Source organism: Pichia kudriavzevii, chromosome 3 (genome assembly GCF_003054445.1).
Source record: "Pichia kudriavzevii chromosome 3, complete sequence".
NCBI classification, from domain to species: Eukaryota; Fungi; Ascomycota; class Pichiomycetes; order Pichiales; family Pichiaceae; genus Pichia; species Pichia kudriavzevii.
In genome coordinates, this window is record NC_042508.1 from 2,473,229 (window position 1) to 2,493,865 (window position 20,637).

The 20,637-nt window shown below is 36.9% G+C and overlaps 7 protein-coding genes and 1 non-coding gene across 8 annotated transcripts; 3 read left to right on the forward strand and 5 right to left on the reverse strand.

The window, feature by feature from the left end:
* Nucleotide 1: 1 nt before the first annotated feature.
* C5L36_0C11440 (uncharacterized protein) lies at nucleotides 2-4,609 on the reverse strand (the record flags this gene model as incomplete). The annotated part of the gene is made up of 1 exon (XM_029466856.1): nucleotides 2-4,609. The coding sequence occupies one exon, from the start codon at nucleotides 4,607-4,609 to the stop codon at nucleotides 2-4; it is 4,608 nt and encodes a 1,535-aa protein (XP_029322716.1).
* Nucleotides 4,610-5,713: 1,104 nt separating this feature from the next.
* Nucleotides 5,714-8,053, reverse strand: C5L36_0C11450 (uncharacterized protein; the record flags this gene model as incomplete). Its single annotated transcript, XM_029466857.1, has 1 exon — nucleotides 5,714-8,053. One exon carries the CDS (start codon nucleotides 8,051-8,053, stop codon nucleotides 5,714-5,716), a length of 2,340 nt encoding a protein of 779 aa, XP_029322717.1.
* Nucleotides 8,054-8,507: 454 nt separating this feature from the next.
* Nucleotides 8,508-8,834, reverse strand: C5L36_0C11460 (uncharacterized protein; the record flags this gene model as incomplete). The annotated part of the gene is made up of 1 exon (XM_029466858.1): nucleotides 8,508-8,834. One exon carries the CDS (start codon nucleotides 8,832-8,834, stop codon nucleotides 8,508-8,510), a length of 327 nt encoding a protein of 108 aa, XP_029322718.1.
* Nucleotides 8,835-9,510: 676 nt separating this feature from the next.
* Nucleotides 9,511-10,660, forward strand: C5L36_0C11470 (uncharacterized protein; the record flags this gene model as incomplete). The annotated part of the gene is made up of 2 exons (XM_029466859.1): nucleotides 9,511-9,512; nucleotides 10,096-10,660. Coding segments are annotated over 2 exons (567 nt in total).
* Nucleotides 10,661-11,019: 359 nt separating this feature from the next.
* Nucleotides 11,020-12,201, forward strand: C5L36_0C11480 (uncharacterized protein; the record flags this gene model as incomplete). The annotated part of the gene is made up of 1 exon (XM_029466860.1): nucleotides 11,020-12,201. One exon carries the CDS (start codon nucleotides 11,020-11,022, stop codon nucleotides 12,199-12,201), a length of 1,182 nt encoding a protein of 393 aa, XP_029322720.1.
* A 141-nt stretch (nucleotides 12,202-12,342) lies between these two features.
* Nucleotides 12,343-15,597, reverse strand: C5L36_0C11490 (uncharacterized protein; the record flags this gene model as incomplete). The annotated part of the gene is made up of 1 exon (XM_029466861.1): nucleotides 12,343-15,597. One exon carries the CDS (start codon nucleotides 15,595-15,597, stop codon nucleotides 12,343-12,345), a length of 3,255 nt encoding a protein of 1,084 aa, XP_029322721.1.
* Nucleotides 15,598-15,718: 121 nt separating this feature from the next.
* On the reverse strand, nucleotides 15,719-15,804 carry C5L36_0Ctrna3Y. The gene is given in 2 exon segments: nucleotides 15,719-15,755; nucleotides 15,766-15,804. It is a non-coding gene; the product is annotated as a tRNA-Tyr (tRNA).
* Nucleotides 15,805-16,124: 320 nt separating this feature from the next.
* C5L36_0C11510 (uncharacterized protein) lies at nucleotides 16,125-20,578 on the forward strand (the record flags this gene model as incomplete). Its single annotated transcript, XM_029466862.1, is given in 2 exon segments — nucleotides 16,125-16,851; nucleotides 16,851-20,578. Coding segments are annotated over 2 exon segments (4,455 nt in total).
* Nucleotides 20,579-20,637: the final 59 nt, after the last annotated feature.

The following is a 20,637-nucleotide window of genomic DNA, read 5'->3' on the forward strand; positions in this document are numbered from 1 at the left end:
CTTAAACATCAACTTGCCTGAAGCCACGCCCATACTCAAACCACACATCCATGTAAAGGTCTAAAATACATGAAGCACTCCAAGCTTGAGTAGGACACGAATCTGGGCAAAGGGCTCCGTCTTGATTGGTTAGTTCTGTCAATCCGCTCCATTCACTCTCAGATAACCATTTTTTATGCTTGCTCAATCTTTTCCAAATTAATTGGTATAAATACTGACTTGGAATGCATTTATCAATAGTGCATCTGTCAATCTCCTCAAAATGAAGCTTTGCAAAAGCTCTAATAAAGTAACCATATATCCAGACCCATTCAGGCCCTTGGTGATAATTTCTGCCTTTCGAGGTCGCAAAGTCAGAATTATCAATGCCATTATGGTAATATGGCCTATAATCATGATCTTGGGGATCCAATGTTTTCAATCCAATTGGACCAGCTAGCACCTTGTCTGTCATTCTTATAGCGACATACGCATGCTTTCTTTTGAACAGTTCAGGAGCTACATTATAAGCAATAGGGAAATTTCCTCTTAGTTGATAATCTTCATATTCTTTGGAACTCTTGTAGAGATCCTTGTAAATTCCTCTTCTGTGAACAGCTTTATTATTGATATCGTAATTCTTATCTTCGCTTGGGTGGGTTGGAATGTAAAAGCATCTTTCAAAATTGTCCACAAGCAACTTGTCCCAAGCCTTAAACGTAACTTTGTCGCCATGTTGATTGATCACATGATCGTATTTAAATAGTCCCTTTTCATTCAATTCAATAACAAACCTAATGGCACTCTTCATCAACCCGTTGATCTCAATAGCTGCACCATCCCTTGGTGTACCGGGGTATCCTTTGTTACCTGCACACACAGATTCACCCATCTTATCCATCCATGTACCGCAATTCCATGGATTACCACCAAACACTAACCCATTGTTCCAATCAACGTGGATCTCAACATTAAAGCCTTCATCTCTCATCTGAGAATCAATCTGAGGCCCTGCATTGGCTTCCCTATATTTGATACCTCTAGCATGTCTAGTTAGAACTTCATAAATAATATCCTCAATTGTAGATTCGGTTTTGAATGCTCTAGGATCGTCAAATGGAACATAGGTATCATCTAATGGGAATCTTCTCTTGACTGTCTCCTTTAAAATATCTGAACCATTAGGAACTAGTTCAATATAATCTTGAATAAATTGCAAGTAAAACCAAACAGCATCTCTGGCGTTATACCTTGGTTCCCTTCCAGATCCTAGCAAGTTTGGAATCAAACCATGTTTTAGTGTTTTAGCAAAACATAAGATATGATCTCTCGCAACTGAGTACCTCTCTGTGGATAATAGGAGTCCTCTAGCCGAAATAAAAACGTCCCTACCCCAACATCTCATAAAATCATGGCTGAAATGGGGCAAGCCAGCAGCCAAGGAAGGTATTTGTTTGAAAGGATCAATTGATGCGCTATTTGTTTTTCCAACCATTTGGACTGATACCATTGCCAAACTTTGAATGAACACAGTGGAATTTTGAATCATGTCACTCATTAGTTGAAGTGCCCTGAATCTTAGAGCTTCGTAAGCAACACCAACAATCAAAGCAAAGAATCTTGGAATCAAGAAGTTTGGAGTATCTTTGAGCCTATAAAACCTGGATTCCAACCAGTTCCTAAATTTATGGATATCATTCTCATCATTTTCATAAGGTATTAACCGATTCGACACATAGTCTAGTGCCCACTTCCCTTCCCTCAAATGGTTAGACAAAGGATGGGCTAGTTCATTGTTTTCAATAATGTTCTTCAGCAAAGAAACCCAGCCTTGAATTCCAGCATAAACCAGTGGACCATATCCAGGAACATAATATACCCCTGATTCTCCATTTGTCGCATCTCTTTCCTCAGACTCGCATCTATATAAAATTGCATTGATATCATTTAGCGTCAAATCTTTAGCAGCTTCAAACGCGCCCGTTCTGACAAAGTCATCTAAATCAGAACCACAACCAATAGTTTCAGTCGCAACAACTGCGATAGATCCTTGAGGAAAGTATCCTGGTGTGAAGATGGTTGTTGTTGAAGAATCTAAATCAAAGTCACACTTCAGTGGATCCAACTTAAGAAGTTCAGTTTTCTTAGGATGAATAAAACCATCTCCTTTAGCTGCACCATCTTCGTAAGACTTATCCAAAAGAGCATATGAAAACTGGGGAGTTGCTTTCATACCATGCAAAACTATTGGACTCAGAGTTTGATCCCCATCCTGATAAAACTTAGTACGTGCAACCAGTAGATAGCCTTTACAAGTCTTTGCATTGAATCTATGAATAGTAATGAATTCATTTTCATGATGAACATAAGTTTCATTTCTTTCCATATCGTCAGTGCTCTGGTTTGCAATATCTTGTCTAATGTCACTTAGGAGTTTCTTCACTTTGGCAATACCCATATCTTTACCATAAGAGTATTTTCTAGTCTCTTTTACAACATCTAGCAATTTAGGATAACATTCATCAAAACCCATGGTAGTTCCATTTGCACACGAACAAAAGGCGACTAGGGCGGCAGTTGGAAGAGTGTCTTCAACAGTTCTTTTCTGGGCTGGCATCTCATTATCATGAGTGCAGTCCATAAAAAGTGCATGTGGCTCATCCGACGTAACTAGTGGTGGGATAGGAACTTCTGACTTAAATTTAATTTCTTCATCGCATGATTTAAGATACTCAGATTTCTTTGCTGGGTATGCAATTGAATCTAAAGGAATCCACCGGTAAGAGCCAATTGGTCTACCTCCATGCTTGTGGCATAACCTTGACAATTCTGATACCGAATGGGCTTGCATTGCTTCTCTGATTAGGGAGGAAATTCCTAATTTCTGGACAAAGATGATATCATATTCTTCACTTCCGGTGAAAAGCTCTGCGGCGACATACAAGTTTGGATTGACTTTTCTGGCAGCATCTAACATTGCAATACCAACATGGATTGGTGTTGAATGGCAATTATCGATTCTAAATCCATCAAATAATCTGGCAGACATTTTTGAATAATTGATCATTCTTTCCCATAAGTAAGGGGAATCTTCTGGTTTGGTACCATACCGCAACTTTACACAATCACCCCACACAATAACTTCTCTACGTAAATAAGCTCTAGACTCAGAAGATGCAAAATCCACCAATGGATTACCGCCCCATATCCACCCATTGTTTGCTAAAGACCAGACCTTACCATTCTTATCCTCGACTTTGGTAAAATACTGTTCAGTTAAAGGTGCCTTTTTTGTGACTTCGCCTAGCTTTGGGCCGTTTTCATCCAACCTAAGATATTTAGATCTATTGTATAACTGCGTGCACAGTACTTCATTATCAGCGTCATAGTCATGATATAGAGGTAAGTTGATTTCGTCTAAAATTATCTTGGCATTCTCCTTGATTTCGTAAGTTTCAGAGTCAAAGCCATAAATGTTTGCTAAAATATTGGCAAATTTCTTAATGTCAAGCTTATTTGCAAATCTTTCACCTAGGATATTGAAGTCCTTAACCTTACAATGCTCGACAATGAAATCTGCCAACTTTTTTAGGTTGGAAGTGGTTTCTTCTGGGATCTCAACCTTCTCAAAAGTTATATTAGGTGACTTCCAGTATTCTTCCAATTCATTAATATGAACTGGAATGTTAATAATATAAAACTCCCAAAGCTTTAGTTCACCTAGAACATGGATCTTGATACCATCCATGATCCTTTGTAGGTCATTTTCATTTTCAATATATGGTGAATAGCCAAAATGCGTCAAGTTCTCACTAAAATCTTGTAAAAGGGAATCCAATTTAATGGCAGGGATCAAATGAGGTGCAGTTTCTTCATTGTAACCAGACTCAGGATGCTCTTTTAACCAATCTGAATTGTTAGCCGTATGGTTAAACACGATATCAGTCAATGAGAGTATACCATATTTATCATGTAAGAGATTCACCATTCTCTTGACATCGTCTTCAGTTCTAAAAACATCGTCAAATTGAAACTGGTCGTAAATGGAATAAGGAGAATTGGACTCACCTCGCTTTTGCAAAGGGGTAAAGTGGACCATATTGTAACCTTTATCCCTTATATTCTCTAAAAGCGGTATCCAGTCACGATTAAAATCGTTACCAACCCACTTGGAGACCACTGACTGCATGCTGATTGAATTGAAAGTCAAGTACTTATTATTGATGAATAGTGAAGGTGGAACAACGAAATTGTAAGTCTCAGAAACTTTTTCAACTTCTTCTTCCTGTGCATTCAAGTCAGAGTAGGTAACATAATAGGAGTATGAACCTGGAGAAAAAATTTTGATGTCTAGTTTAACATCTTTGTATATCGAAGTTTCAATGTCATGGGAGGTGAACTTAAATCTATCAAATTCATCGTGGTAGTTGTTCCTAACGTTAGTCCAAATTTTACCATCGTTACATATCTTCGATCCACTGACTATATAAAATCTTAAGGTAAACAGGGGAGCGTCTTCGGGGGCATCCAAATTAGGAGGGCATGCTGGAAACGTTAAGACACCCTTATGGCTGTTTGCAACCACCGGCTCACCACGGTCACCGATTCTTAAAAGCACAACTTTGGTCATTTGATAAAGAAAGATATTTTGTAAGAGAGATGTGTGTGCCTATGCTTTTATAGTGGATGTAATTGAACAAAAAACTTATCCGGACGGTACCAAAGAAAGAAAGACAGGAAACAGGTTATATATATTACTTCTATCATCAGATGTGCATACGATAATGGTTGCCTTTTCTATCCCATCCCCAGAATTTAAAAATGCGCACACTCTAATTTCTCATTGTTTGGGATTTATCGTAAGGATAAGCACGGGTTTCCCGGATATGGTCAAGTCAATTCGATGGCTTTCCAAAGAACAAAGTGAGATGTCATTCGTGTTTACCTCTGGAAACACTTCCAGGTATGTATGAAGTAGGACGCCAATGTCAATCTCGCCTACTGGTTCGTACACCGTGTGGGTTTCTGCAATATGAACGTAAAAATCCGGGGCATCGTATCTTTTCCTCGGTGATAACGAGAGATTGGTATTCTTCTTTTCCTCAAAAGGAAACGGAAAACATTGGCCCTTAGTGTCTCCTAAGGACCACATATACTGCAGCATAATATAATAAAAATCCGGAATTTTAAGCTTAATACTGTCCGCCCTTAAAAGTTCTTCACTTGGTCGGTCAATGCATATACCACATTTTAAATCCCATACCTCGATACTTAACGTTTGGAAATTCAATATTGCCAACAGTGATGAATCCTTTATAAAAATAGGGTTCTTTGATATAAGCAGAGGTATAACTGATATCCTCTGTTGGACCAACTTCACATTAACGTTTCTGTTGTTAATCTCGTTACCCAACTGTGTGAGCTTACGTTTACTTCTTTTTAGTAGATAAACCTTCCAAGTCTCATCCCTTTTCCTTTTACAATATAATACTCCACGATATCCAAACAAATTCAATAAGACAAAAACACACCTTGTTGAACTTGCAGTAATTGACTGGTCCCATTCCCCGTGAAAACTAATATTAAGACTTTGGCTGAAAATCGTGTTGATTATGTTGAAGAATAAGTCCAATGACTCTGTCGGCCTCTTATTTTCCCGGTAGATATTTGAGGTGTAGAAAACTAAAACAGAATGTATTAATAGAAATATGCTAATGTTAAAATGATTAAAACCTCATAAAAGGTTTGACTTTTCAAGCATAAAATAATTGATATAGTCAAGTGCAGACGTTTTTGAGTCAATGTCAAATTTTTCACTTTTAAAGATCGTCGCAATTGTGACAGTCATACTTAAAGGCTCATCTATCATGATAGCATCTATGATCATGTTCAAACTTTGAAAATCAGCAATATTGTCAACCTCCTTCTCCTTGAATAGTACATCCCTGGAAACAAAGAGCCATTGGATAGCTTGAGCCAGCTCAAAGCGGTCATACTTACCTCTAAAATCCTTTCTACTTAAAACCTTCAATGCGTCTAGAGCCACTTTCTTCATTGCTCTCTGGTTTTTCAGCAACAGTAGATATGCGCATTTGATAAGGTAAAGTGCTTTATTTGCGGGGACAATTTCAGAACAAATAGAAAAGCATAGCATCAGTAATATAGAGCTTCGTGTGGTGAGCTTTCTGCTGCAGATTATGCTTACAATAAGAGGTAGCACTGAAGGCAGAGAAACTAAAATTTCAGATACCAGATACATTGCATAATCGACAATTAACTGTTCGCTTGATCCAAACAGCTGGCCCAATCTTAGAACAAGTGAGATTGGACGCTGTACATTCTCTACTAAAGATATTGAATGAAAATCCACGTGACTTTTGTTATATATTTTGCACAACAACATTAATTCCGGAGAATTTAGTGAACCTTCGCTTGTGAATCTTTGAAACACATTCATGTTATTTTCTTGTGCTATTACCCACTTGTTAGTTAAGGTTAGTTGCTCTGCAACACTAACTGCCTTTTCAAAGAACTCCTCTAGCGCTGGTATGTCCAAACACCGTGATTTGAAAATTAATAGTCTTGAACCTAGATTTTTTTGCCTTGGGATGAGTTCCAGAGAACGCAAGTTTAAAATTTTCTCTTCATCTGTAGATCTAAACTCTATAGTTTTTGTATCTTCCCAATAGGATAAGCTGAGAATAGTGTCAGTGTCAAAATTTCCTATATCAATGCATTTGATGAAGTGAGGATTAATCGTCAAATTGTAAACCAAGAATCTGACCACTCCTTTATGGTCGACTAAAATATAATAATACGGTGAACTATCGTGTTGCAATATCGGACTAAGATCGACCACTTTCAAAGTTTCCGATATGCTAGATATTGTAATGATTTCATTGCCTTTTTGGTCTCGGAAAACAAAGTTATCCTTTTCGTACGATATAACCATTTTTTCATCTTGATAAACGGGCCTATTTTCTTGTATAACGATTGGTGCAGCAGTAGATGCAGACCATTCCAAACCTATTAGACATCTGGCTACTTTTCCATAGTGCTCAAATATCCCTAAAACAAAGTTATCACTGGGTATTATATCTAATAGCCTTCCTTCAGGCTTAATAACAATTGTGTTATTTTCTCGTATCTGCATTAAATATCCGCCATTCATCAGAATATACCCAATCCCTTGAATTTGAATAAATTTTGAATATGAGAAGGGTAACAATGAATACATGAAAAGCTCTAAACTGTTCAAGGATACCTTTTCTGTACATCTCAATTCGAATACAGAAAACCCCTTGTCTTGTAAGAAAATTATTTTACCGGGTGATAGTCTCTCTATACTCCTTAGTAAGCCAAAACTGGCGTCCAAGAAAATCTTTTTGTTGGGCGTTGCTTCTAAAAGGTGGTAATTGTTTCCATTAATAATTACAACTTGATAATCTCCGTGCTTATCGAAAAGATAGAAGAACGTATCTTGGATTGAAAGTGAATGAACCGGTCGAAATCTAGGGTAGATTATAGATGACTTTAGTAATAGACGATGAGAGTGCAGATCAAATGTAACTATTTGACAAAAGCTTCCGTTGGCTTTTAGCAAAATATTGAACCCACAATCATCTAACGATATTATCTCTTGGAATGATACAAATGGCTGAAATAACTCGATTTCTGTGAAAAACAACCCTGAAAATGCATCTATTATTAGAAGACGTTGACATTTGGTCAAAATGATAAGAAAATTCTGGATTACATGATGTTGCATTATATAAGAAACATTGGGTAGTTCAACAATTTTATTAAGAGTGAAATTAGTTGAATCGTAATACAGCACCCGATTTCTGTCTCCTAATAAAACAAAGTCATCAACAGTTGAATATATCTTGAGATCCAAGTTTAATAGACAATCATATCTGGTGTGTTTGTAGCCAATGCCAATGAACAATTGGAGATCATCAAAAGGTGTGGTTGTGTGGTCTGGCTTTGGACTATTTCCACTACTCACATCATTGAAAGGATCAGTGGCAGTAGATGTATCTGATAAAATGGATGCCAATGGTTGTATCTGCATGATTCATTGGGTTGGTTGGGCATAGTTTAGTTCTGCTAATGTAAAAACAGATGCCACAAGTAAAGGAGTGTCCTTATCGAAAGAGGGAGAAAAAACGTTAACAAGTCCGAGATATGGACATTTCAGAAAAAAAAAAAAATAGGAAATCCAATTTTTCTGCAGCTTTGAAACGCCGCCATTTAGAACAGTATGGTTCGAATCATCCAGCTAAGACTTTTCAACATTTGAACGTTGGGGAACAGAGTATCTATTATGACGATAAAGACCTATATGATTGTACAGTAAGAAAAGGTACAAGTTATTACAAAGATAAACAAAAAGCTCTAAGAAAAGATCGAAGCAAAATGGGAATATAAAATGACCGAGTTAATTCCTCTGGTATTCAGATAAGAGATGGAGATATGCAAAGAGAATTTGGAGGATAAACTACAAGTGCAAACTAAAGCAAAACAAATCAAAACTTCAAAGACTTGTTCTTCTTTGAGGCCTTTTTCTTTTTGTAGTTAGCTGCCCTAGATTTTCTCCATCCATGAGTCTTGACATTGACCAACTCTTCTGCTGGTGTCTGTAATGTTTTTGGAGTATCAGTATCCATTTCGTCAGGATCCTTAGAATCGGTTGCAGTCACTTTGGCTGCTGCCTGTTTCTCCAAGTTTTCCTTCAATTTCTCAGCTAGCCTTTGTGACCTTGATTCTTGGGTTTTGAAATAGTCTGAATTTGGGTTTGAGGTCTTGACCTTCTTGGCCTTGAGCTTGGACTTCGATCTGAGAGAATGTGCCATTGCGTATATGTTCTGTGTCTGCTGAATCCAACAAAGAGTAGTAGCAATTGCTGGTTAATATACACCTGGATCGTTCTTAAGTGAAGGTGTGTAGAAAGAAAAAATTTGCCTGAAACAAGAAATCACATTGAAAAATTAGGGGAAAATGTGAAAAAAAAAAAAAAAGAGAAAATATGTGAAAAATATGTGGAAAATATGTGGAAAATATGTGGAAAATACAAGAAAACTACAAAAACTTCCTAAACGGGCTTAAATTGCATGCAAATGCGTAAATACCCGCTTTGGATTACAGGTCACGTGATGCAGTGTTTATTTGTATTTTATTTGTGTGTGGTGTGCGGGTTGGTCTGTCTGCTTTCCTATTATGGTAGCTGTGTTTGCCCAAAGAAGCAGACGCAGTCACGCGCCTAAAGAAACAAAAGGAAAAAAATGTGAGAGACAAAAAAAAATCCTAGTTCCGCCTGGCTCCCAGGGCTCCTCCCCCCTCGCCCCTCGCCCCTCGCCCCCGGACGGATTGTCCGTCTGTAGATTCTCTTCCCGATTCTCGCCTTGGCCAATATACTGGAGGCGGGGAGGGGAGTTTTTTTTTCTCTACGTACACTATAACTCTACATCTGCAACTTCCCAATCATTCCTAACTTAGTTTCTATTTTCCCCCAACAGACAAGCATCAAAAATGTATGTACTAGACCCCCCACATATTGAAGCAGAACAACTTTTGAAAACGGAATACTGGTCATCTGACATCAACTGGACACATCTATCTCAATACCTGTAGAGGAGAAAATTTCAGTACCATGGTATTTTGTCTCGAATAAAATTAATAAGGAGCCACAGAACAAGTGAGAAAGATTTTTCCCCTCCTCGATCAAGTACTGCATTTCTTTTCTTTCAGCTAGTTTAGAGAAGGTTAATCCTTTAGGCTTTCTTTTGTTATTTTCAATTCACAGGAAAAAAAGTAGTAGCTTCATCATGTAAGTGTGCCATCTAAATCTGCAATGGAAACAATTGGATATTTCAGAGAGAAACAAGAAACTATCAAGGCAGTTTGCTTTGTTTCCAGTTCTTTCAGAATCAACGGGGAAGAGATGTTTACTTCTATGGAGTGAAAAAATAGGGAATCAAAAGAGTCTAAATACCGTTGAAGAATAAATAGCCAGAGAATCCATGTCTTTGCATAACATGACATTATTTGTTCAGCATATCTTTTTGTTCTTTGCATTCAGTTTACTAACATTCGTATTCAACTTATCTTTAATAGGGCTAACCTCCGTTTACAAAAGAGACTTGCTGCTTCCGTTTTAGGTTGTGGTCAAAGAAAGATTTGGTTAGATCCAAGTGAAACTACTGAACTTGCACAAGCTAACTCCAGAGCTGCAATCAGAAAGTTATACAAGAATGGTTCCATTGTTAAGAAGCCAACTACTGTTCACTCCAGATCTCATGCAAGAGCTTTAGCTGAATCCAAGAGAGGTGGTAGACACATGGGTTACGGTAAGAGAAAGGGTACTGCTAACGCAAGAATGCCAACCCAAGTCTTATGGATGAGAAGATTAAGGGTCTTGAGAAGACTGTTAGCTAAGTACAGAGACGCAGGTAAGATCGACAGACACTTATACCACTCCCTTTACAAGTCTGCTAAGGGTAACTCTTTCAAACACAAGAGAGCTTTAGTTGAACACGTTATTCAAGCAAAGGCTGAAGCTACCAGAGAAAAGGCATTAAAGGAAGAAGCAGAAGCAAGAAGAACTAGAAACAAGGCTGCAAGAGAGAGAAGAGCTGCTAGATTAGCAGAAAAGAGAGATGCTTTACTTAACGAAGCTTAAATAATTTCTTTGTAAAAATTTTTATCTTCATCGTTTCAAGCTCAAACTTTTAAGTCTTATGTTTAGTACTTATAACTTATCTTTTAACAACTAATTATCTATTATTAGTAGTAACCATGTAGTATAGTTGGTACAAAATGAAAAAAAAAATGTGTAAAGCTACAGGAATACGAGAGATGGCATGAATTAGCCGGGCATTTTTTTTTATTTACTCAAACTTTGTTTATCAGTGCGTTAAATACATGAAATTGTTGATGGCTGACTTTACAGAAATCCCTTGGTCCATCTCAAGCTTGCAATCATCTACTTCTTTTTTTTTTGTTATCCCTCTTATTATCTTGAATATATTCTTATAAACAATGGGATCTGTCGATTCTGGCGACTATTCCTCTTTGGCAGATGATTCAAATATCGATCTTGCGGCATTAGAATCTGACTCTGATTATTATTCAAGCTCCTCTCAATCAATTTCAGGATCCCTTTCATCATCTTCTACAGACTATGCCCTTCAAAGACGTAATAACCCGCAGAACTTTCAACCTATTGTTGCCCCAGATAATTTGGTTGCTTCTGAAACTTACAGCACACCTGACAATTGCTCAAAACTCCCAAAAGTGAGTAGGTCAACTACAAACAAATCATATTACAATAACAGAAAAACAGCCAGCAAAATCCCATCGATTAGTAAGACTTATTCCGGAAAATCAGTCGAAGCGTCTCATAAGTCTAGCAATAGCTGGGGGGAAATGGTTGCCTCTCCTTCCAAATTCAATGAAACCAGCTCTCAGTCTTTCTTGAATTCCGGTTATAAAGTAAATACCAACACATCATCTGATTTTCATAATAATAATAGAAGTGAAACAGTTGATAGAGATAACTCCTACGGTGATGACTCATATTCGTTTGACTATATGAGTAACGTCAAATCCAAGCCTGGTGATCAGCTCAAAACTACATGGGCAATGCCGATGCAAAATGAGAGGCAGTATAAAGATTTACAGATTATTAATGAAGTGTCTAAATTGCAAAATCTTAGTTTTTTCTCAAAAGATTATGTGGATAATCTTGAGAATTTAAAGGTGTCACAGTTGGAACTGCTAATAGATATGGTCAAATTAACAGATAACTCGTTTAACGAATTTTTCACTATTTGGAATAATTTTGAGCCTAGACATAAAACGAGCAAAGGAGAGAGTAGAAATGGTAACCCATTACTATCAAGTTTATCTCCTGAGAGGAGTTCATCTAAAACTTCTTATGATATAGATTCAAATGAATCTGAAAATGGTATAGATGGGAAAATCAATGAAGAAGTGAAGGATGCCAATGACGAAAGAAGCTCCAATGTTGAGGATATAGAAAAAAATATCAATGACAATGATGGTGCCGAAGTTGGTATGACTTGGTTCGACATTAACAACAGCGAAGGTTTCAAGTTAATGGAGAAGCGAAAAGAAAACATATTACTAGATTTGGATAAGATTAATGAATCCATAGACCAAATAGATTCCCTTACTAAATCGATGTGGACGAGTATGTAATATTAGTATGCTTAAATGAAAAGTGCATGCAAGTATTAAGGCAAGATAATTATACTTTAGTCAGGGAATTGTCTATTTATTTTGTAGATCATAATAAAAATTTGTACACAAGCACGAGCTGGATTTGAAGTCTCAACAACTTCATTCTTCGTCGGATGATTGAAGGTATTCTGCATAATCTTCGGCTGAAGCAAAGGTGGGTAGTGACTTGAGTTTGATTTTTTTGTTCTTTTTCTCCGAACCTAACTCTGCCTTTCTCTTCCTTGATTTCTTGTCAGATTCGGTTATCTCTTCGTCACTGTCAATCATATCATCTTCTTCTTCCTCCATCAAAATGTTGACATCTTCACCATCAGATGTATCGTTATTGTTCTCTTCTTCCTCCCCAATTTCTTCAGAATCGGAACCGGCATCGAAATCTCCAATTGTTTTTATTGTGACTAATCCATCTTCTTCCTCATTTTGAGAATCAATCTCCCCTATTTCTTCTTCCTCATTTTCAATATCAGGAGAGACGGCGTTCTCTTCGCCATCGTCTTCGTCGTCTGAAAAGTCCGACATATCTAAATCTGACAACTCATCATCGAAATCATCCTCCTCGTCATCACCTTCAATATTTGGGTTGCTAGCTACTAATGCATCCCACACCGCGTCTTCTTCGAGCTCGGAATCTTCTTCAAAATCGTCCTTTGCCTTATCTTCCATTTCTTTATCAAACCTAGAGCGTGAAATCTTTTCCTGCTTAGTACTGAAATACTGGTAGAAAAATTCATCTTCAGGTTTGATTTGGCTTGCCTTCTTTGATAACCAATCCTCTGTGTTTGCAGGAACCTCACTACTTTCAACACCAGTGGCACGAACTAATAAATTACCTGTATGCGAGCCTCCTAAAGGTTGCATAATAGAACTACCCTTCAAGTTGGCCTTGCTTTTTGGCTTTTTATAAATGAACCTATCAAGAAAATGTGCCAAAGAATATAATCCCAAGTCAGGCTTATTAATAGCTTTCCTTTCTATTTTAGTTAGTTCGTCATACTTCAAGAAATTGTTAGCATATGCTTGTACAGTTGGATGGTAATGATGAGTAAAATATTCAATTTCCCATAGTGAAGAGTTGTCAGCATTTGCGAATTTAGGATCTCTTTTCTTGGAATCATAAAGCCGTTTTTCAATGTCCTTTTGTTCAACTTCATCAAGATTCTCCTCTTGCTCGATTAATTTATTAATTTCATCATCCATTGGAGTATTTAAGAATAAATTTCTAATTTGTGGAACCTCTCTCTCCAATTGGATCAAAAGAAAAATCATACCTGCAACAGTACCAATATTCAACCAACTTAAACAAACCTGACAAATTCTTTTAACAAATGCCAAAACCCTCTCGACTTTATCATCGTTCTTCAATGCTTTGTATAGTAAGTTCAAATAAATACCTTGCTTAGATGATGTTAAAAGTCTTTCGTCCCACAAAGATTCATATAGAGTTCTGAAAAACCTATCCTTGTGAGTTTCGTCAGCAAATTTAGAGGTAATTGTATGAATTAAAATCAGAGCTTGAACTGATGTGTTAAAGTTTAAGCCATGCGTAATTTTGTAAAGGATGTTCAAATGGTTCTCGAATATACCGACTGGAAAGTTTGAAAATGGAAATGCACGGTTCAAACCTGTCAATATTGCAGCAAACATTTTAGAGTTCTTTTCCTCGAGGATTTCTGTTTCATCCTTGACCTTAGCTTTAACGGATTTTCCTCCTTTCTTGCCTCTCTTGAACTTCCCTTTTCTTTTTCCTTCTTTTTGGTATTCACTTTCCTTCAATTGTCCAACATTTGCTGAATCAGTTTTGACCAATAATTTCTCAAACAATGCAAAATACGCATCGAGTAATTTATTAGCCAGTCCTTCGTCACGCTTGGTAAGAATAGTTTGATTCAATGTATTAATAGAGTAATAAACAGCATGATGATCATTATTAGATCTGAAGACAACGTCAATAACCGCTTCACAAATAATTTGCTTCATAGCCGGGTGATCCTGTTCTGTTAAAAGAATCTGATATGATGTCTTGGAGGATACTTTGGCATCAACATCACCCAATTTATTTACACCTAATCTTAAGAGATTTGCTTCTTGTTCTGGTTTTGCCTTTAATAACGAGAAAATATGACTAACAACTTTCATTCTAACATATAAGATTGAATCATGAGAAAGTTTTTCTAATAGGGAAATAAAATTGAAATACAACGTTTTTAGATGATCCTCAAAATACATCAAGATTAATTGTTCATTAGTCAAGTTCAAGCTTAGAGGTTGCTTTTTGAATGGTTTCAACTTTCTATCAGGTGGTAATATAGTATTGACTAATAAATCAACCACAGCGTCGATACATTGCATAGCGGCTGTCCTTGATTTCTTTTGACACATACTGAACAAATTATCTAATGCTCTCAGGTTGTGTAATGGTGCCTCTTGCACCAATAATGTCAATGCAGAAATTTTATCAGATAATGTACCGCTTGTTAAGATTTGAGACAAGAACCGTTTCTGGGAAGAGGACTTATTAAATTCCTCATCGTAAATCCTATTTTCCTCTTCAATTAATCCCTTTGCTTTTTCATAGAGCTCGTCAATATTTTGTTGTTTTATATATCTGTCAGCTGTTTTGGTGTCTATATTTAATGGAATATTATACCAATCTGATCTAGGCTCTACCGTTAGTCTATCCGAAATAACAGATTGGAGGTTGGTTATCTTATCTGGGTTCGCTTTTTTTGTTTCTCTATCTCCACCTCCTTCAAGTGATGGTTGGGTTTCCGGTTCCGATGCTGCCTCTGAGTCTGAGTTTGACTCTGCTTTGTGCTCCTCTTCGTGTTCTGGAATGTGAGGTTCTTCTTCCTCCTTTTCTTCCTCAAATGATGATTCTGGTTCAGACCCTGACTCTGTCTCTGATTCATGTTCTGACTTTTCCTCAACTAAATCTGGAACATTGTCTTCCTCTTCATCTGCAATTTCAATATCTTTGGCCTTATTACTACCCAACCCGATGGATTTCATAAATGCATTTAATTCAATACTCAAATTCTTGTCAACGTCTCCATCGCCATCAAATTCCTGTTCACTTAAATTGTCAGCATCTTCAATCCCACTGATTAACTTTAAATCTTCATCAGTCGCACCTAATTCTAAAGCTTCACGACGCAAAGCATCGAAATCAGTGGAATGTACATCTGCTTTTCCCTTCTTCTTCTTGGAATTATCATTTTTGTTTTTCCTTGACTTTTTCTCAGTTATTTTATTAGACAAAGCATTACTGACCTTATCCTTCAAAGAAGCAAGACTTAACTTTCCTGTCTCCATGATAGTGTTGTTAATTTCCGCCTCTTTTGTTCCAAAATTCATCTTTTAAGAAGACTTAACAAATGATTATCAAAAAATAAAAATCTTTATTTTCAATTTTGAAAAATTTTTTGAGATTCAATGTTAAAAAGTTGAATTTTCATTAAAAGTAAAAAAAATAAACTCCCTCCTTCCGGGATCGAACCAGAGACCTCAAGATGTCTTGTATACCATTACAGTCTCGCGCTCTTCCAACTGAGCTAAAGAGGGAATTACAAGAGTGTAAGAGATCAGACAAAGGACTATCTCTCTATTTCCACATCGGGTAATCATATAGAAGGTTGAAGAAGATTGTAGAAGGTTAAACAGAAGTTCTAGAAGATAATTAAATCCCTCAAAATGCTATTTTTTAAATTAAAGAATTACTATTTAAACAGAGGACATTCCATATATGTTCTCAGAGAATTAACGTATAAAAATATATAAGATAAAAATAAGCAATAATCAGATTCTAAAGTACGCACCACCAGCAACACTTTCAATTGGTAGCACCGGCTAGTTAGAAAAGTTCAACAAAGAAATTAAACAACATGAATTCAGAAGTTAACGCGATGCATGCAGGTTCTAACCCGTCGCAAGTTAACTTAAACATGGTATTCAAGGGTAACGAAAAGAACTCTGTTCGTTTAGCCCAACAATTTCTGTTCAAACTTGACATGGCCTTTAAACTACAAGAAAGTATGGGAAAGGATGTCTCAGAATTATTTAAGGTAGCAACCGCAATGCTCAACCTCGATGGATCCGCTCTCGCCTGGTTCACTAACAGGTATGGAAACTCCGAATTACCTTTATGGCATCAATTTGTCGAAGAGTTTACACTCGAATTCTGTCCAACAGACGAATTTGAGTTGAGACAAGTGGCAGCAAAATACAATGGCTGTCACCAAGGTAAAAATTCCGTGGAACAATTTATCCAGGAATTTGAAGGGTACCGGACCTTACTCCCAGGTGAGTATGAGAACGAATGGGCCACCAGAGATAGGTTTGTGCAAGGATTACGTGCAGAAATTAGAGGACGCGTATTCCAACATAGACCAAACTCGCTTGCTGAAGCCAAATTTTTAGCAAGAGACTTTGAGAAGGACTCAGCACCCAGAGCTAGAGACTTTAGATTCTCGCATCAAGATAGATGGAGAGGTGAACCAATGGAAATAGACTCCATTAAAAATAAAAATTATCGTGGTCGGAATTTTGACAGTTATAAAAGAAACAAGAATTACAACAGAAACTATAATGGTGGTTACGCTGGTAGAAAACAAGACAGAGAAAATTTAAATTAGTTAGGAACCAAAAGGTGGTTGGTTCCGATATTGCTATAAACCCACCTACAATAGAAAATGCAAATCTGCAATTAAAGAACGAGATTCAACACTCTACTAAGTTTGACAAGTATATACTAGATAACAAGGATATAGAAAATTTAAGTGTTTCGAACGTTTACATGGATAGGAAAGAACTTCCGCTTTTGAAAGTTAAAAATGAATTATTTAAGGAATGTGTTGCTTTAGTTGACAGCGGTGCGTCAAGAAACTTTTTGGATTACGAATTCGTTAAATCACATCAATTAGAAAATTATTTAGAGCCTACAGAATTTGAAGATGTTGTCGCCGCTAATAAGAAAACGATCAGCGTTAAAGGAGAATTAACCTTAGAATTACAATTTAAGCTAAGAGACGAATGGCAAAATGAGAATATTAGATTCTTAGTCTTAGAGAATATCAACCATAAAATGATATTAGGTTTCCCATTTGTTAAAGATCATGGAAATAAAGTTGACTGGGAAAATATCGAAAAGGAAACGGAAACTCCTGAAATCCCAGATATCGAAGAACAAATAGAGTCAAGCGACGAAAACGACTTAGAAGAAACACAAGAAAATGAACTTATAGGTATTAACTCCATGCGTGCAGTTAGAAGAAATTTAAAGAATGTTGATAATTATCCATTATTACTGTTTGTGCAGTCAGTTGAAGAAAAAGAAAACAATAATGTTTTAGAAGAACCTTACGATGGTGTTGATGGAATTAGGAAGAAAATTCATGAAGAATTTAGAGATGTGGTGACCAATGACCAACCCACCAGTTTACCTCCCCAAAGGGATTTGACTCACAGAATTATACTCATTGAACCTACCAAGAGTACATACAGACGCCAGTACAAATTAAGTTATTCAGAGAAACAAGAGCTGAATAAACAAGTTGATGAACTGCTAAAACAAGGTTTTATCAAGCCTAGCTCCAGTCCTTTCAATAGTCCTGTATTATTTGTCAAGAAGAAAGATGGTAGTATGAGAATGTGTGTCGATTATAGGTTATTAAACAACAATACGGTAAAAGACAAGTTCCCAATACCACGAATCGATGAATTAATCACATGTTTTGGAGGAGCTTCAGTATTTTCCAAGTTGGATTTGATGTCAGGGTACTTTCAGGTCAGAATCGCAGAAAATGATATGGAAAAAACAGCCTTTTCCACAGATTACGGTCACTACGAGTGGGTTGTGATGCCTTTCGGTTTAACCAACGCCCCTAGTACTTTCCAAAGAATGATGAATAGGATTCTAGCACCTTATTTGAACCAATTTGTTCAGGTGTACCTGGATGATATTATAATTTACTCAAAGACTGTCGAAGAACACTACAGTCACATTGAAAAAATATTGGAATTGCTCAGGAGAAATAAGCTGATTGCGAAGAAAAAGAAATGCTCATTTTACTTCAAAACCTTAGGTTTCTTAGGACATCTCATTTCAAGCAGAGGTATCCAGACTGACCCTGCTAAGATAGACAAAATCAAGAGTTGGCCAATTCCGAAAAACGCCAAAGACGCTCAATCATTCCTAGGATTAGCTGGTTATTATCGAAGATTTATCAAAGATTATTCTAAGATTGCATCTCCTATAATGGAATTCGCAAATAAGAAATGTGTTTGGAAAGAACCTCAAGATAAAGCATTCGAAGAGCTGAAAGGAAAGTTGATTAATGCCCCAATTTTAGTACATCCTATTTGGGAAGATGGTTATACATTTGTGGTGCACACAGATGCTTGTGGTACTGCGTTAGGTTACGTGTTAGAACAGCTTGATTCAGATGGAAAATTACGTGGTGTAATAGCCTATGGCTCCAGGAAATTAATAGGTTCAGAATTAAATTATTCAATATATGACCGTGAATTTCTCGCTGTTGTCGAAGCATTAAAGAACTGGCGTTACTATTTATTAAATCGGCACTTTGTATTGAAAACAGATCACAGATCGTTGGTCTATTTAAAGCGACAGAATGCAATAGATAGCCATAGAGTGGCCAGATGGTTGGATTATTTAGCTGATTACGATTTCACCATTCAGTACGTGAAAGGTCCTACTAATTCAGTAGCAGACGCTTTGTCTAGGTACCCCTACGAGGAGAAAGAAGTTGGTATCAACACAATAGAATCGGTGTTAACACCAAATCAGGAACTGCTAGAACGGATCATTAAGTCGTACGATGAAGACAATGAAATTAAGGAGATATACGACATATTGAAAGAGAATTTGCCGATCCCGAAGTCAATCCATAACCACATCAAACATTATTCAATTGAGGATAATTTACTATATTTCTCAGTGGTTAAAGGAGGAAATGATCGAAGAATAGTAGTCTCCCCTAAGTCTAAGTTGGTTCAGGAAATTATTGGTAACGCTCATGACGGTAACTCTGCTGGTCATTTCGGGTATTTCAAAACATACATGAGACTTCACCCTATGTTCTACTGGCCAAATATGCTAAAAAGCGTGAAGAGATATTGTCAAAGATGTACGGTTTGCCAGAAAACCAAACCCGAGACAACTGGTCAAAGAGGATTATTTTCCCCTCTTCCAATTCCTGAAGGAAGATGGACAGACATCAGTTTGGATTTTGTCACAGGTGTTCCCAGATGCAAAAATGGACACGATATGATTTTGGTAGTGGTGGATAGATTCACGAAGATGGCACATTTCATCCCCACTAGGAAAACTGCAACCGCAGAGCAATGTGCAAAATTGATGGTAGATAATTGTTTTAAATTACATGGGATTCCAAAAAGAATGGTTTCGGATAAAGATATAAGGTTCATGAATAAATTTTGGTTTACGGTGTACAAGATATTTGGTACATCCTTACTTTTCTCGACCACTAATCATCCTCAAACCGATGGTCAAACAGAAAGAACGAACAGAATCTTAAACCAGTTACTAAGAAATTATGCGAGTAACGATCTCTACAGTTGGGACAAATGGTTGTCAATGGCCGAATTTGCCTACAATAGTTCCCATCAAGTCTCGATAGGTTCATCACCATTTGAAGTTTGCTATGGTTACTTACCAGACTCGCCAATGTTTATTTCTAGCAGTCGTGTTTCAAGTAGAAGGTACAGCAATAAAGCTGAAGAATTCGCATTAGAAATGAAAGTCATCATGGAAAATGTGAAAGAAAACATGATTGAAGCGCAAAGAAGTCAGGAAACACAGCATAATAAGTCGAGAGTGTACGAAACATTTGAAGTTGGAGATTGGATACTATTACACAAAGATGCATATGGTAGTGATAGATTGTATTACAAAATACAACCGGTATACTACGGACCCTACAAGGTTGTCAAAAAGATATCAGACAACGCTTACGAAGTTGATTTACCGAAAACGAATAAAAAGGATAGAGTAATCAATGTCAGATGGCTTAGAAGATTCTTACAAACGGATAAACAGTTTCCCAAGGTACCCCCAAGAACAATAGCTGAAGCAAGAAGTAGACTGACCGAGATTATCGGTATAGCTGGTATCGACGAAACAAACGATACATTGGATGTCTACTGGAAAGATTGTGACCCTTGTCATAGTTCAAGCATCCCATTTTCATTATTTTTAGAGATCCCAGAAGATTTACAGAGAACTTTATGGGATAATGCAAAAGCAATTGATAAGGACAATAAACTTCGGGACGAAGTTTCTAAAGCGGCGGGGTAATGTAAGAGATCAGACAAAGGACTATCTCTCTATTTCCACATCGGGTAATCATATAGAAG